Raw genomic sequence first — 13940 nt, 5'->3', positions numbered from 1 at the left:
TAAGAGACTACTACAAGCAACTCTATGCCAATAAAATGGACAACCTGGAAGAAATGGACAAACTCTTAGAAAGGTATAACCTTCCAAGACTGAACCAGGAAGAAACAGAAAATATGAACAGACCAATCACAAGTAATGAAATTGAAACTGTGATTAAAAATCTTCCAATGAAGAAAAGTCCAGGACCAGATGGCTTCACAGGTGAATTCTCTGAAACATTTAGAGAAGAGCTAACACCCATCCTTCTCAAACTCTTCCAAAAAATTGCAGAGGAAGGAACATTCCCAAACTCATTCTGTGAGGCCACCATCACCCTGATACCAAAACCAGACAAAGATACTACAAAAAAAGAAAATTACAGACCAATATCACTGATGAATATAGATGCAAAATTCCTCAACAAAATATGAGCAAACAGAATCCAACAACACATTAAAAGGATCGTACACCATGATCAAGTGGGATTTATCCCAGGGATGCAAGGATTCTTCAATATAGGCAAATCAATCAATGTGATACACCATATTAACAAATTGAAGAATAAAAACCATATGATCATCTCAATAGATGCAGAAAAAGCTTTTGACAAAATTCAACACCCATTTATGATAAAAAGTCTCCAGAAAGTGGGCTTAGAGGGAACCTACCTATACATAATAAAGGCCATATACGACTAACCCACAGCAAACATCTTTCTCAATGGTGAAAAACTGAAAGCGTTTCATCTAAGATAAGGAACAAGACAAGGATGTCCACTCTCACCACTATTATTCAACATAGTTTTGGGAGTCCTAGCCATGGCAGTCAGAGAAGAAAAAGAAATAAATGAATACTAATTGGAAAAGAAGTAGTAAAACTGTCACTGTTTGAAGACGACATGATACTATACATAGAGAATCCTAAAAATGCCACCAGAAAACTACTAGAGCTAATCAATGGATTTGGTAAAGTAGCAGGATACAACATGAATGCACAGAAATCTCTTGCATTCCTATACACTAATGATGAAAAATCTGAAAGAGAAATGAAGGAAACACTCCCATTTACCATTGCAACAAAAAGAATAAAATACCTAGGAATAAACCTACCTAGGGAGACAAAAGACCTGTATGCAGAAAACTATAAGACACTGATGAAAGAAATTAAAGATGATACCAACAGATGGAGAGATATACCATTAATGTGGATTGGAAGAATCAATATTGTGAAAATGACTATACTACCCAAAGCAATCTACAGATTCAGTGCAATCCGTATCAAATTACCAATGGCATTTTTTGTGGAACTAGAACAAAAAAATCTTAAAATTTGTATGGAGACACAAAAGACCCCGAATAGCCAAAGCAAACTTGAGGGGAAAAAATGGAGCTGTAGGAATCAGACTCCCTGACTTCAGACTATACTACAAAGCTACAGTAATCAAGACAATATGGTACTGGCACAAAAACAGAAACATCAATCAATGGAACAAGATAGAAAGCCCAGAAATAAACCCACGCACCTATGGTTAACTAGTCTATGACAAAGGAGGCAAGGATATACATTGGAGAAAAGACAGTCTCTTCAATAAGTGGTGCTGGGAAAACTGGACAGCTACATGTAAAAGAATGAAATCAGAACACTCTATAACACCATGCACAAAAATAAACAAAATCAATTCCAGACCTAAATGTAAGACTGGACACTATAAAACTGTTAGAGGGGAACATAGGAAGAACACTCTTTGACATAAATCACATCAAGATCTTTTTCAATCCACCTCCTAGAGTACTGGAAATAAAAACAAACGTAAACAAATGGGACCTAATGAAACTTCAAAGCTTTTGCACAGCAAAGGAAAGCATAAACGAGACGAAAAGACAACCCTCAGAATGGCAGAAAATATTTGCAAATGAATCAATGGACAAAGGATTAAACTCCAAAATATATAAACAGCTTATGAAACTTAATATTAAAGAAACAAACACCCCAATCCAAAAATGGGCAGAAGACCTAAATAGACATTTCTCCAAAGAAGACATCTCCAAAGATGGCCAAGAAGCACATGAAAAGCTGCTCAGCATCAATAATTATTAAGGAAATGCAAATCAAAACTACAATGATGTATCACCTCACACCAGTTAGAATGGGCATCATCAGAAAATCTACAAACAACAAATGCTGGAAAGGGTGTGGAGAAAAGGGAACCCTCTTGCACTGTTGGTGGGAATGTAAATTGATACAGCCACTATGGAGAACAGTATGGAGGTTCCTTAAAAAACTAAAGATAGAATTACCATATGATCCAGCAATCCCACTACTGGGCATATACCCAGAGAAAGCCATGATTCAAAAAGACTCATGCACCCCAATGTTCGTTGCAGCACTATTTACAATAGCCAGGTCATGGAAGCAACCTAAATGCCCATCCACAGACGAATGGATAAAGAAGCTGTGGTACATATAAAAAATGGAATATTACTCAGGCATAAAAAGGAACAAGATTGGGTCATTTGTTGAGATGTAGATAGAGCTAGAGACTGCCATACAGAGTGACGTAAGTCAGAAAGAGAAAAACAAATATCATATATTAATATATGTATGTGGAACCTAGAGAAATGGTACAGATGAACCGGTTTGCAGGGCAGAAGTTGAGACACAGATGTAAGAGAACAAACATATGGACACCAAGCGGGGAAAGCCGTGGGGGGGTGGGGATGGTGGTGTGATGAATTGGATGATTGGGATTGACATGTATCCCCTGATGCATATAAAATTGATGACTAATAAGAACCTGCTGTATAAAAAAATAAATAAAATAAAAAATTCAAAAAAAAAATACATGTAGAATTTAAAGAGGCAGTTATTAATAGCTAGGGATTGATTATATTATTTTAATCTCTTATTTACATTTCTTCTAAACCACTGAACCTTTCTGTGTCTACTGAAGTTAAAACGTTTGGTCATATCAAGATATATATATATATACGCCTTTAGTAAATTGGATACATGAAAATATGAATTGACAAAATCAATTTTTATAACTTTTCAAAAGCCTTCATCATTGCATTTTTAAAAGTTTTTTTAGGGTCTTTAAAGTTATTTTATTTTACTTAAAAATTATTTTAAAATAGTGTTTTTAAATTCCATAAACTGAAGTACATGGCCAGGAATGTATTTTCCTATAAATAGGCTATATCTTCACTGTTAAAGAGGCACACCAGTCTGGGTTTTGATTTGGATGTTTTGTGTTTGCTATTTCAAAACACTGAAAGTATCAAGCAGTTGTGCAGCCCTGCCTTTGAGGCGCCATATAACTGCTTGGTGGAGGTAAAGGGAATATGTGTTACTAAGAGAAATGTTGACAGTAAACTCTGTATAGGAATTTCCTCTGTGTCACCCAAACCAGGAACTTCCTGGCCCCTACTGCTATTAAAAAGATCTCATTGCAACAAAGCGGCTGACAGTGAACTCAGTTCCTTGCACATGAGGGTCCATGTCTTTCACTTACTGGTTAGGGCTTGGGGATCATATAAATGTATATAATGCTTGTCATGGACCAGAGAATTCTAAAAGAAAAAAAAAGATCTTGAAGTAACCACCTTTAAGCCAATTGGGAATAGTTCTTTCAGCAGAATCTAACAAAAAACAAACATGAAACTAATGACCCCGAAAAATATTTGTATAGTTTCCTTTGGTTGTAGTCCTGTTGGCACAATCTCAGCCTTCAGTTTTTCATGTCCTGTGGATTGTAGTTAACCATAAATTGTGAATTTATTGTTCTTATCTGAACTTTCCTTTTATAAATTATGTGCTTTTCCAACACTGTATGTTTTAAAGGGCCATACCCTATAAAAGAAGCTTGTCATGTTAGTAACGTCAAAATAAGGCTTTCCTTCACCCCCCACCATTGGGTCTCAAGAGCCCCCACTGTTGCATCTTGTTAAACATTATTTTCTTTGAAATGCAAGACACAACGTTTATTTGATGATCTCATTGCCCTTGTTGTTTGCATCTTTACATTTTTTTTTTTTTGCGGTACGCGGGCCTCCCACCATTGTGGCCTCTCCCATTGTGGAGCACAGGCTCCGGACGCACAGGCTCAGCCGCCATGGCTCACGGGCCCAGCCGCTCCGCAGCACGCGGGATCCTCCCGGACTGGGGCACGAACCCGTATCCCCTGCATCGGCAGGCGGACTCCCAGCCACTGCCACCAGGGAAGCCCATATTTTTTAAAAGTCTGTAGGGAAGTTCTGAATTGAAAACACAAATTTAGTATATTAGGGATTATGGCAAATGGAAGACATTTTTCTGACTTGATTGAGAGGCTTTGTGATATGTGTGGAAAGAGTGAGGGTTCCGGAGGGTTCCTGATTCAAAAGACCAGTTTTTAAATCACAGTGTTTCAGTTTCCTAACTTGTAACAGTATGCAAGTTACTTTGTTTCTATGAGTGCTTCTGTCCTCATCTATGAAAGAGGGAAAATAATTTTTAGGTTTATGGTACCGATAAATAACAATACATGTGAGAGTGCCTGACACGTCATGGATATTCAATAAAAGTAATAATAAAATAGCTAGGGGAAGCCAGTTATAAAGAGAACCAGACTATCATATTCTGTTTAATTCTTTTCCCACTTAAATAAGAAAACATGTCAGGTTGCTAGCACAGTAGCCAGGACATAGTTGACCATCAAGGGATGTTGTTACTCGTTCATGTAATGTTTTGAGTTACTTCTTTTTTTTTGGTTTCCAGGGCCAAAAACTGTGTATATGTACATGACTCAAAGTTCAGCAACGAGTTACCTTGTTGTAATGCTTCTTAAACGAATCACCCGGGAGTGCTGTTGAATTGCAGACTCAGCAGGTCTAGGATGGGGCCTGCGATTCTACATCTCTGCAAGGCTCCCGGGTGATGCATCTGAGGTTGGCCTATTATTTTTCACACTAAGAATAGCAAGGCATTAATGGGCCAGACAATAAATACCCTCTCTTTGTTCCTTGTATTACCTTATTTCATAGAGCTTAAAGAGTTGAGAGATGATATTATTTGGCCCATTTCTACAGATGAGAAATTTGTGACCCACAGAAGCTGATTAATTAGTTGACAGTTGAGATCATTCAACCTAATTGTTCAGCCACCTTCTTTACCTACAGTGATCAATATTTTTTAATTGTATAACTGTTATCTCATTCTTCCTATTTAGTTATATTCCTAGAAGTGAAGAGTTACCAGGTTTCCTTCTATCTTTATCATTGCTTTCCAGCTTTTTAAAAAATATCTTTGCTTATGTTGATATGTAACTTTAGTTTGTCAGCAACCCCATTGCTTAGGCTGTCAGAGACAGCCTATCCTTGCTGGTGCAATGCTTAGTGGCAAAATGACTGGTAGAGGTCGGGCAGATTTTGATACTTGTTGGTATAATTAGTACTAGTTAAGTTTTTCAATCAACGCTCGTTTCTAGCCCTTTAGAATGAACCTCCTATTCCTCTCTCAGAACCAGTGAGAAGCCAGATGAACCATCAGTGCAGGGATACCAGGCATTTCCATGATTCTACCACCAAACAGCCCTGACCCACCAAGTGGGGTATCTTTTATCCACCTCACTCTTTCCAGCTCAGTATCAGAGGACAAGGTCCTGGTGTTTTGCACTCCCTAACACTGTTTTCCGTAAATTCCCTGGAATACTGTGTTGTAGGACACTTCTGCTACCCCCGTCCCCCAGTTATTCCCTGGGGCTCACCTCCCATAGCTGTCCCAGGGGTTTAGAACCAGCCAGGGTTTCCATACCCCAGTTTAGGTATGCTCCTCTTACTAATGCCCATTCCTCTTTTCTCCCAGCTTTCCCACAACCAGTGACATAGAGATATGGTTTCTAGCCCATTTTGATATGCTAATGCTGACAGGAGCATGTTAATAATTTTTTTTTTACAAACAAAGATTATTTTAGAATAGTGAGAACGTCACAATCATGCTCAGTGTATAAACAATGAACTTCATTTAACAAACAGTTGAATATAACATAGTCATAAAAATATTGCAGAAGAACAAGTTTAGCTTGGATCACTAGTCTCTATTCTCACAAGGAGATAATAAACGTTCTTGAGCCAAAGGCAACGGGGCAAAAATCTCAGGATTTTGCTTCCTTCCTTCTTTCCTTCCTTCCTTCCTTCCTTGTCTCTTGTCTTCTGTCTTTTTGGATGTGTTGCAGGGTACTTGCAGAATCCTTGTAAAGGGATTCATTATTAACCTATCATAATATATCATGAATATTTTAATGTCAGTAAGTATACCTCTTCACCACCATTTTAAACAGTTGCTTAACTATGTACATAACTAGGCCATAATTTATTTAATTTCCTAACGTGGGACATTCTGATTCTTTTCCTACTTCTTTTGCTGTTATAAATCATGCTGATCAGTGGCCTTATTAAGATCCAAGCAACTGCTACCCAGTTATTTCCCTCTTGAATAGACAACTATTTACCTCCTCAAAGAATTCTAGAAGGTATGGCATTCCCTTTTAGAAATGCGTTGCGCAGCATGACGTTCAAATAAATTTAGTAACTTTGCTACAGTATGGTAAGCATAGTGCTTAAACCTTGGACGCTGAAGTCAGCCTCCCCAATTTTGAATCCCAGCTCTGCTGTTTGCTAGCTGTATGACCTTGGGCAAGATATATAACCTCTCTGTACTTCAGTTCCTTCGTCTATGATATAAGGACAATAATAGTACTTAGCTCATCTAGTTGTTGTGCAAATTAAGGAAATGATGTATTCAAGTGGTACAGACTAGTAGCTAGCATTTACTGCTTGCCCAAGTAATATTAGCTATTGTTAACAACAATTGACTTGCTTTCCCTTTTTATTCACACTACTAAACCTAAATTTCCACAAAAATATGGCTACAGACAAAATTTCATTTCTTTGGCAAGAAATATTGGGAACAAAAAGGGAGGAGTATGCTGGTCTTGAGGGGGGAAGGCACATGTTAGGAATTATGGTCAATTCTTATGGTGTGGTTACGCATCAAAATTTATAGTTCAGTGGAATTGCTGAACTAGGCTGCAGGTTGTCAGAGCCAGCTCATCAGCAGTCAATTTGGTGCAAATAGGTATAGTCACCAAACACCTACCAGTCAAGTTATGTGTTCAGACACATGTAAATTATCTACCATCTTTCTTGTCCATATGAACTAGAACTGAATGGCTTATTTTTACTTCTTCAGTAGGATTCTTTTACTTCTTTTCTCCTGGAAAAACTAGAGAATAAGTAAAGTTTCTTGTTTACTTGGGCTTCTCATAAAGAACAGACTTTATCGTACTCACTTGACCTCCTTGGAGACCCTTTTCTGCAAACAGTTCTTCACTGGCCAGCAGAGTTCTGGCAGCTGGGAGACCCCTCAGTGGGAGCAGTGATTAGGTATGAACTTGGGAACTATTTTAGGAGATAGGAAAATGCGGGGAATTTGGGGTCAATTGTTCACTCTTAACTGTGAGAGGAGTACGTCGGAAACATCTGAATTAGGCATTTTTCTGTACTTTAATTATTAGACCAACTCCTTGGTTGCTAAGAAAATTAATTCAACAAGAAATCATTTAATGTATGAAAGAAAGACCAGGCATTTTTCTCTTATCTAAAGAGGCTCTGTTGTCTCAAGCACTGAGAAAAAAATTGCACATCAAAAGACCTGATTTTCATTCTTAGTTTTATATCAGACTAGTCGAGTCTCAGAATGGGTAAAGCAATCCAGTTCTTTCATTTAGGCAGAACTTCTTCACCATTTCTTTGGATTACGTCCCTGGTCCTCCTTGTATCCAATACTGTTATTGTGCAGGACAAGAGTCTTGATGGAACAGCCAAAGTCCAGTGAGATTGAGTGATCTGTGAGTGGTCACTCAGCTAATCAGCAGGCCTGTGTCTTACAATGCTTTCTTGTGAACTAGGAGTCCACTTCAGCCCTGCTTCATGGGACGTTTCCTAAAATATTTACTTTATGATCAAACTATACAGGAGAAATAATTTTCTAAAGAAAAAGCCAGACGGAAGAATTGATTAACCATTGCTTCTAACCTAGTATTAGCTATTTGAAATGTTAGGGACACTGGAAACCAAAAAATGCTTTTACTCCAGAGAATGGGTATATCCTAGAACTAGTGGTAATTTTCAAAGTTCCAGAATTTTTGTTAAGTATTCAGGGAAAATACAAATAGATACACATTACAATTTTTTGAAGCTTCATTAATTGACAACTGTACATCCGGGCTTCCTCATGGGTGACAGAGGAAAGTAGCAACTATGAATATGTTGCCTCAATGTCCATCATGAGAGGCTCAGGACACCCATACTGTGGAATACTATATAGACATTAAAAATAAAATAGTTCTGGGGCTTCCCTGGTGGTCCAGTGGTAAAGAACCCACCTCCTTTCAATGCAGGGGATGCCGGTTCGATCCCTGATTGGGGAACTAAGATCCCACATGCTGCAGGGCAACTAAGTCCATGTGCCACAGCTATTGAGCTCATGCGCCTCAGCGAGAGAGCCTGCATGCCACAAACTGCAGAGCCCACGCACTCTGGAGCCCTAGTGCCACAACCAGAGAGAGAACACCTGCACACCACAACTAGAGAGAAGCCCAAGCGCCGCAACAAAGAGACCGTGCACTGTAACAAAAAGATCCCACTTGCTGCAACGAAGATCCCATGTGCCACAACTAAGACCAGATGCAGCCAAGAAATAAAGAAAATAAAGAAAAAAAAAATATATATATATATATATATTTTTTTTTTAAATTGAAATAGTTCTATTATATATGTACTGACATGGAATATTATTGGTGGTAAATTGTTTAGAAAAATAATGATACAGAACTCTATTCAAAGTGTGATCTCATTTTTATATAAACAAACAAAATCTACAAATGTACGTAAGAATATAAGTATCTGCTTCGTTAAGAGTTAGAGGAACATATTTCAACTGTTAATAATGGATTATCCAAAGTATTGAGAATAAAGAAGATGAGAATGGAGGCGGGGAGGGGAGTGTTTACTTTTTAATTTATTCACATCTGTGTTGTTTGGAATTCTTTTCATAAACATCTATTTTTATAATACTTTACATTTTAAAAAAAATGTTTTAAAAAAACATTAAAAATGTTGTATCAGAAACTAATCTCTCTGTGTGTCTCATGGTTTGAAACCCTAGTTTAGAAGGAAACATTGCAAATAATGCAAATAAGTATCCCTCCACCTGAAGAAGCTCCTTAAAAATTACGATACAAATTGTCTCATACTTGGAAGCATCAGCTATCACGTGTCACAGATTGTAGGAAGAGATAAGAATTAAATCTAAAGCTGCTATGTGAAGGAAATCATTACATCTTATTTGAGTGGGCTGACAGTAATAGTGAAAAGAAAATGTGTACCATTTAAACTGATGCTGAAGGTGTGCAGATATTTTCAAAACAATGTGAGGAAGATAGACTTCTGCTGTATGATGATAGTTAGCATAATAGATACTGATTGCCATTCTTACACCTTCCTTGTCAAGAGTCTTATCCCAACATACAGGGAATCATTTCCATTGATTCTATATTGATGCTCTAGATACAGGGTGGGGGAGAGGGAACACATGGAGGAATAAGAGTTAAGAATTGCCCCATGATATTGACCTGCGTGAGCTGCTTGTATATTTTGGAGATTAATCCTTTGTCAATTGCTCTATTTGCAAAGATTTTCTCCCATTCTGAGGGTTGTCTTTTCATCTTGCTTATGGTTTCCTTTGCTGTGCAAAAGCTTTGAAGTTTCATTAGGTCCCATTTGTTTATTTTTGTTTTTATTTCCATTACTCTAGGAGGTGGATCAAAAAAGACCTTGCTGTGATTTATGTCAAAGAGTGTTCTTCCTATGTTTTGCTCTAAGAGTTTTATAGTGTCTGGCCTTACATTTAGGTCTTTAATCCATTTTGAGTTTATTTTTGTGTAAGGTGTTATGGAGTGTTCTAATTTCATTCTTTTACATGTAGCTGTCCAGTTTTCCCAGCACCACTTATTGAAGAGGCTGTCTTTTCTCCATTGTATATTCTTGCCTCCTTTGTCAAAGATAAGGTGACCATATGTGCATGGGTTTATCTCTGGGCTTTGTATCCTGTTCCATTCATCTATATTTCTGTTTCTGTGCCAGTACCATACTGTCTTGATTACTGTAGCTTTGTAGTATAGTCTGAAGTCCGGGAGCCTGATTCCTCCAGCTCTGTTTTTCTTTCTCAAGATTGCTTTGGCTATTCAGGGTCTTTTGTGTTTCCATACCAATCCAAAAATGGGCAGAAGGCCTAAATAGACATTTCTCCAAAGAAGATATACAGATTGCCAACAAACACATAAAAGGGAGCTCAACATCACTAAACACTAGCGAAATGCAAATCAAAACCACAATGAGGTATCACCTCACACCGGTCAGAATGGCCACCATCAAAAATCTACAAACAATAAATGCTGGGGAGGGTGTGGAGAAAAGGGAACCCTCTTGCACTGTTGATGGGAATGTAAATTGATACAGCCACTTAGAGAACAGTATGGAGGTTCCTTAAAAACTAAAAATAGAACTACTGTACGACTCAGCAATACCACTACTGGGCATATACCCTGAAAAAAGCATAATTCAAAAACAGTCATGTACCACAATGTTCATTGCAGCACTATTTACAATAGCCAGGTCATGGAAGCAACCTAAATGCCCATTGACAAATGAATGGATAAAGAAGATGTGGGACATGTATAAAATGGAATATTACTCAGCCAATAAAAAAAGGTTCTGATGAACCTAGGGGTAGGACAGGAATAAAGACGCATATGTAGAGAATGTACTTGAGGACACGGGGAGGGGGAAGGGTAAGCTAGGACAAAGTGAGAGAGTAGCATGGACATATATACACTACCAAATGTAAAATAGATAGCTAGTGGGAAGCAGCTGCATAGCACAGGGAGATCAGCTCGGTGCTTTGTGACCACCTAAAGGGGTGGGATAGGGAGGGTGGGAAGGAGACAAAAGAGGGAGGGATATGGGGATATATGTATGCATATAGCTGATTCACTTTGTTATACAGCAGAAACTAACACAACATTGTAAAGCAATTATACTCCAATAAAGATGTTAAAAAATAAAAAAAACAAAAACTGAATATCCCAGCCATCAAAATGCCTCACCTCCTTCGAAACAAGAACACAAGTGATAACAAAGTTTTGGGGAATCAGATTTTTTTACCTTTTCTCCATTCTTTAGGGTTATTGGAAAAGAAATATATATTATTTAATCTAAATTATTTTAAAAAATCTTTTCTCCTAGATAACTTGATAAAAATAGCCTGAATAAACATATTAGCACATATATATGCACTCACAAAAAGACAAATACTTCATGATACCACTTATATGTGAAATCTAAAAAATGCAACCAACCAGTGAATATAACAAAAAAGAAACAGATTCACATATACAGAGAACAAACTAGTGGTTACCAGTGGGGAAAGGGAAGCGGGGATGGGAATCATAGGGCTAGGGGATTAAGAGGTACAAACTGGGCTTCCCTGGTGGCGCAAGGAAGACTCTCTTCCCTGAGAGTCCGCCTGCCGATACAGAGGATACAGGTTCATGCCCCGGTCTGGGAATATCCCACATGCCGCAGAGCGGCTGGGCCCGTGAGCCATGGCTGCTGAGCCTGCGCGTCTGGAACCTGTGCTCTGCAATGGGAGAGGCCACAACAGTGAGAGGCCCGCGTACCGCAAAAAAAAAAAAAAAACAAAGAGGTACAAACTATTCTGTATAAAATAAGCTACAAGGATATATTGTACAACACAGGGAATATAGCCAATATTTTATAATAACTATAAATGGAGCATAACCTTTAAAAATTGTGAATCGCTATATTGTACACCTGTAACAAACAATATTGTACATCAAGTGTACTTTAATAAGAAAAAAAAAAGAATTGTCCCATTGTGCTCATAAACTAATAGAGGAGCCAAGGTGTTGTGCAGACCCTAGAATGCCATGTAGACAGTATAAGCACACGTGATGCCACTAACTAAACCAGGACTTCATGAAGGGGTGGATGGTCCCTCCAAAGGCAGGTGTTTATTTTCTATTTTTCTTTGTTTTAGAATAGGAAAAGCGTGAAAATCATTGTAAGCAGAGGGGAAAGAGTCAGCATGGAGAGGTGATAAGGAGGGAATTAATCAGGCAACCCTGATAGGAGCCTGAAGAGAGCCTAGGGGAGAGGTTGGCCATGAGAAGGAGGAAGGATAGTATCCAAAATATTTAAAAGAAGGAAGAGGGCCTGAGTAGTAAGACAGAGACCCTGGGAGGTGAAGGAAAAGGAAGCCGAAGGAGCCCCCTTGAACGGCTTTGACTTTCTCAGTCTAGTGAGAAGCTGCATTATTGATGGAGAGTGAAAGAGTAGTGGCGGGCTTCAGGCTGTGGAAGGATTTGGAAGAGCCACTGTGAACACTGTATGTCAAGCAGGAATGATTAAAAGGGTTTGGAGCATCACTGAGGTCCCAGCTCAGGCTGAGTAGCATGAATTTTTTTTTTGAATTTTATTTTATTTATTTTTTATACAGCAAATTCTTATTAGTTATCTATTTTATACATATTAGTGTATATATGTCAATCCCAATCTCCCAATTCATCACACACACACAACCCCACCTCTTTCCCCCCTTGGTGTCCATACGTTTGTTCTCTACATCTGTGTCTCTTTCTGCCCTGCAGACCGGTTCATCTGTATCATTTTTCTAGGTTCCACATATATGCATTAATATGCGATATTTGTTTTACTCTTTCTGACTTACTTCACTCTGTATGACAGTCTCAAGGTCCATCCACGTCTCCACAAACGACCCAATTTCATTCCTTTGTATGGCTGAGTAATATTCCATTGTACATATGTACCACATCTTCTTTATCCATTCATCTGTCAATGGGCATTTAGGTTGCTTCCATGACCTGGCTATTGTAAATAGTGTGAGTAGCATGAATTTTTAATGAAACTAATTTTTTAAAAAACACAAAAACGTATTCATTACTCTCTGTATTAATGTTGCAGCTAGGCACAGGGGCATACATAGAAAGTCAGCTTGGCTAGAACGCATATTTTGTAGAAATCAAATGATTCTTGTATTGAAAGCTGCATGTGCAAAGTCATTGGAAATTAGTCAAATAATTGCATCATTTCCAGATTTCACTTTGTCGATTTCTTTCCTCCCCCTTAATGTTTATAGTCAAATCAGATAACCATATTTTCATAAGGAAGTGAGAACAATATCCTGTACTTCAAATGTTAACCATCAAAGTAATGCCATTAGAATTTCTAAAGTTTCGAGGTCATAGTTGATTCTCATACATTATGTATTTTTTTAGGCTGGAAAAGCGAATAACATCCTTTTTGGAAGACCAGGATCCAGAGAGTAAACTAGAGGTTGGCGCTGATATGCGTAAAATTCATCACTGTTTCCATTATTTAAAGGTAAATTTAAACATTTCCACTAGTAGAAGCCATTGTCTGCCGTGTTCAAACTGTAATAAAGCTTTCCTAGTTGACCAGCTCTTGAAATGTTTAGGACCTAGCTTCCCATGTCTAGAACAGTGTGATCTTCGAATCAATGCTGAGAGGATCAGTGAATTTCTTCAGAGGTTGTATCTTACTTCCCAATGAGTAAGCTCAGACCATGGGCTTCTAAAGCTTTTGCCAGGAATCTCTACCTTCTACACAGAATAGTTCCGTGTTCAAAACCTACTTATTCTGAAGCTATAGCAAAAGAATTGTGTCCTTCATTTTTCTGCAGCAGCTTCAGCCTTAGGTTTTCCTTTCATGATGACACAGCGGCAATATCGTTAACCTCCACTTCTGCCTGACTTGTAATTTGGCTTACTTCATTAAGATAACAGACGTTTGTTGTGAGTCGGC

The 13940-nt window shown here is 38.1% G+C and overlaps 1 protein-coding gene across 1 annotated transcript in view; it reads left to right on the top strand.

Annotated features, from left to right (window-relative positions):
• The window catches only part of KIF6 (kinesin family member 6), a 374962-nt gene that overhangs the window by 176282 nt on the left and 184740 nt on the right, over positions 1-13940 (top strand). The window contains exon 11 of the mRNA XM_024766060.1: positions 13394-13499. Within this exon, the coding sequence (XP_024621828.1) occupies positions 13394-13499 (106 nt within the window). The remainder of the gene's footprint in view (positions 1-13393; positions 13500-13940) is intronic.

The sequence above is a fragment of the Neophocaena asiaeorientalis genome, unplaced genomic scaffold (assembly GCF_003031525.2).
Source record: "Neophocaena asiaeorientalis asiaeorientalis breed wild unplaced genomic scaffold, Neophocaena_asiaeorientalis_V1.1 scaffold46, whole genome shotgun sequence".
In the NCBI taxonomy this organism is placed as follows: domain Eukaryota; kingdom Metazoa; phylum Chordata; class Mammalia; order Artiodactyla; family Phocoenidae; genus Neophocaena; species Neophocaena asiaeorientalis.
Note: the sequence above shows the minus strand (reverse complement) of the source record. Positions and strands in the feature narration are given on the sequence as shown.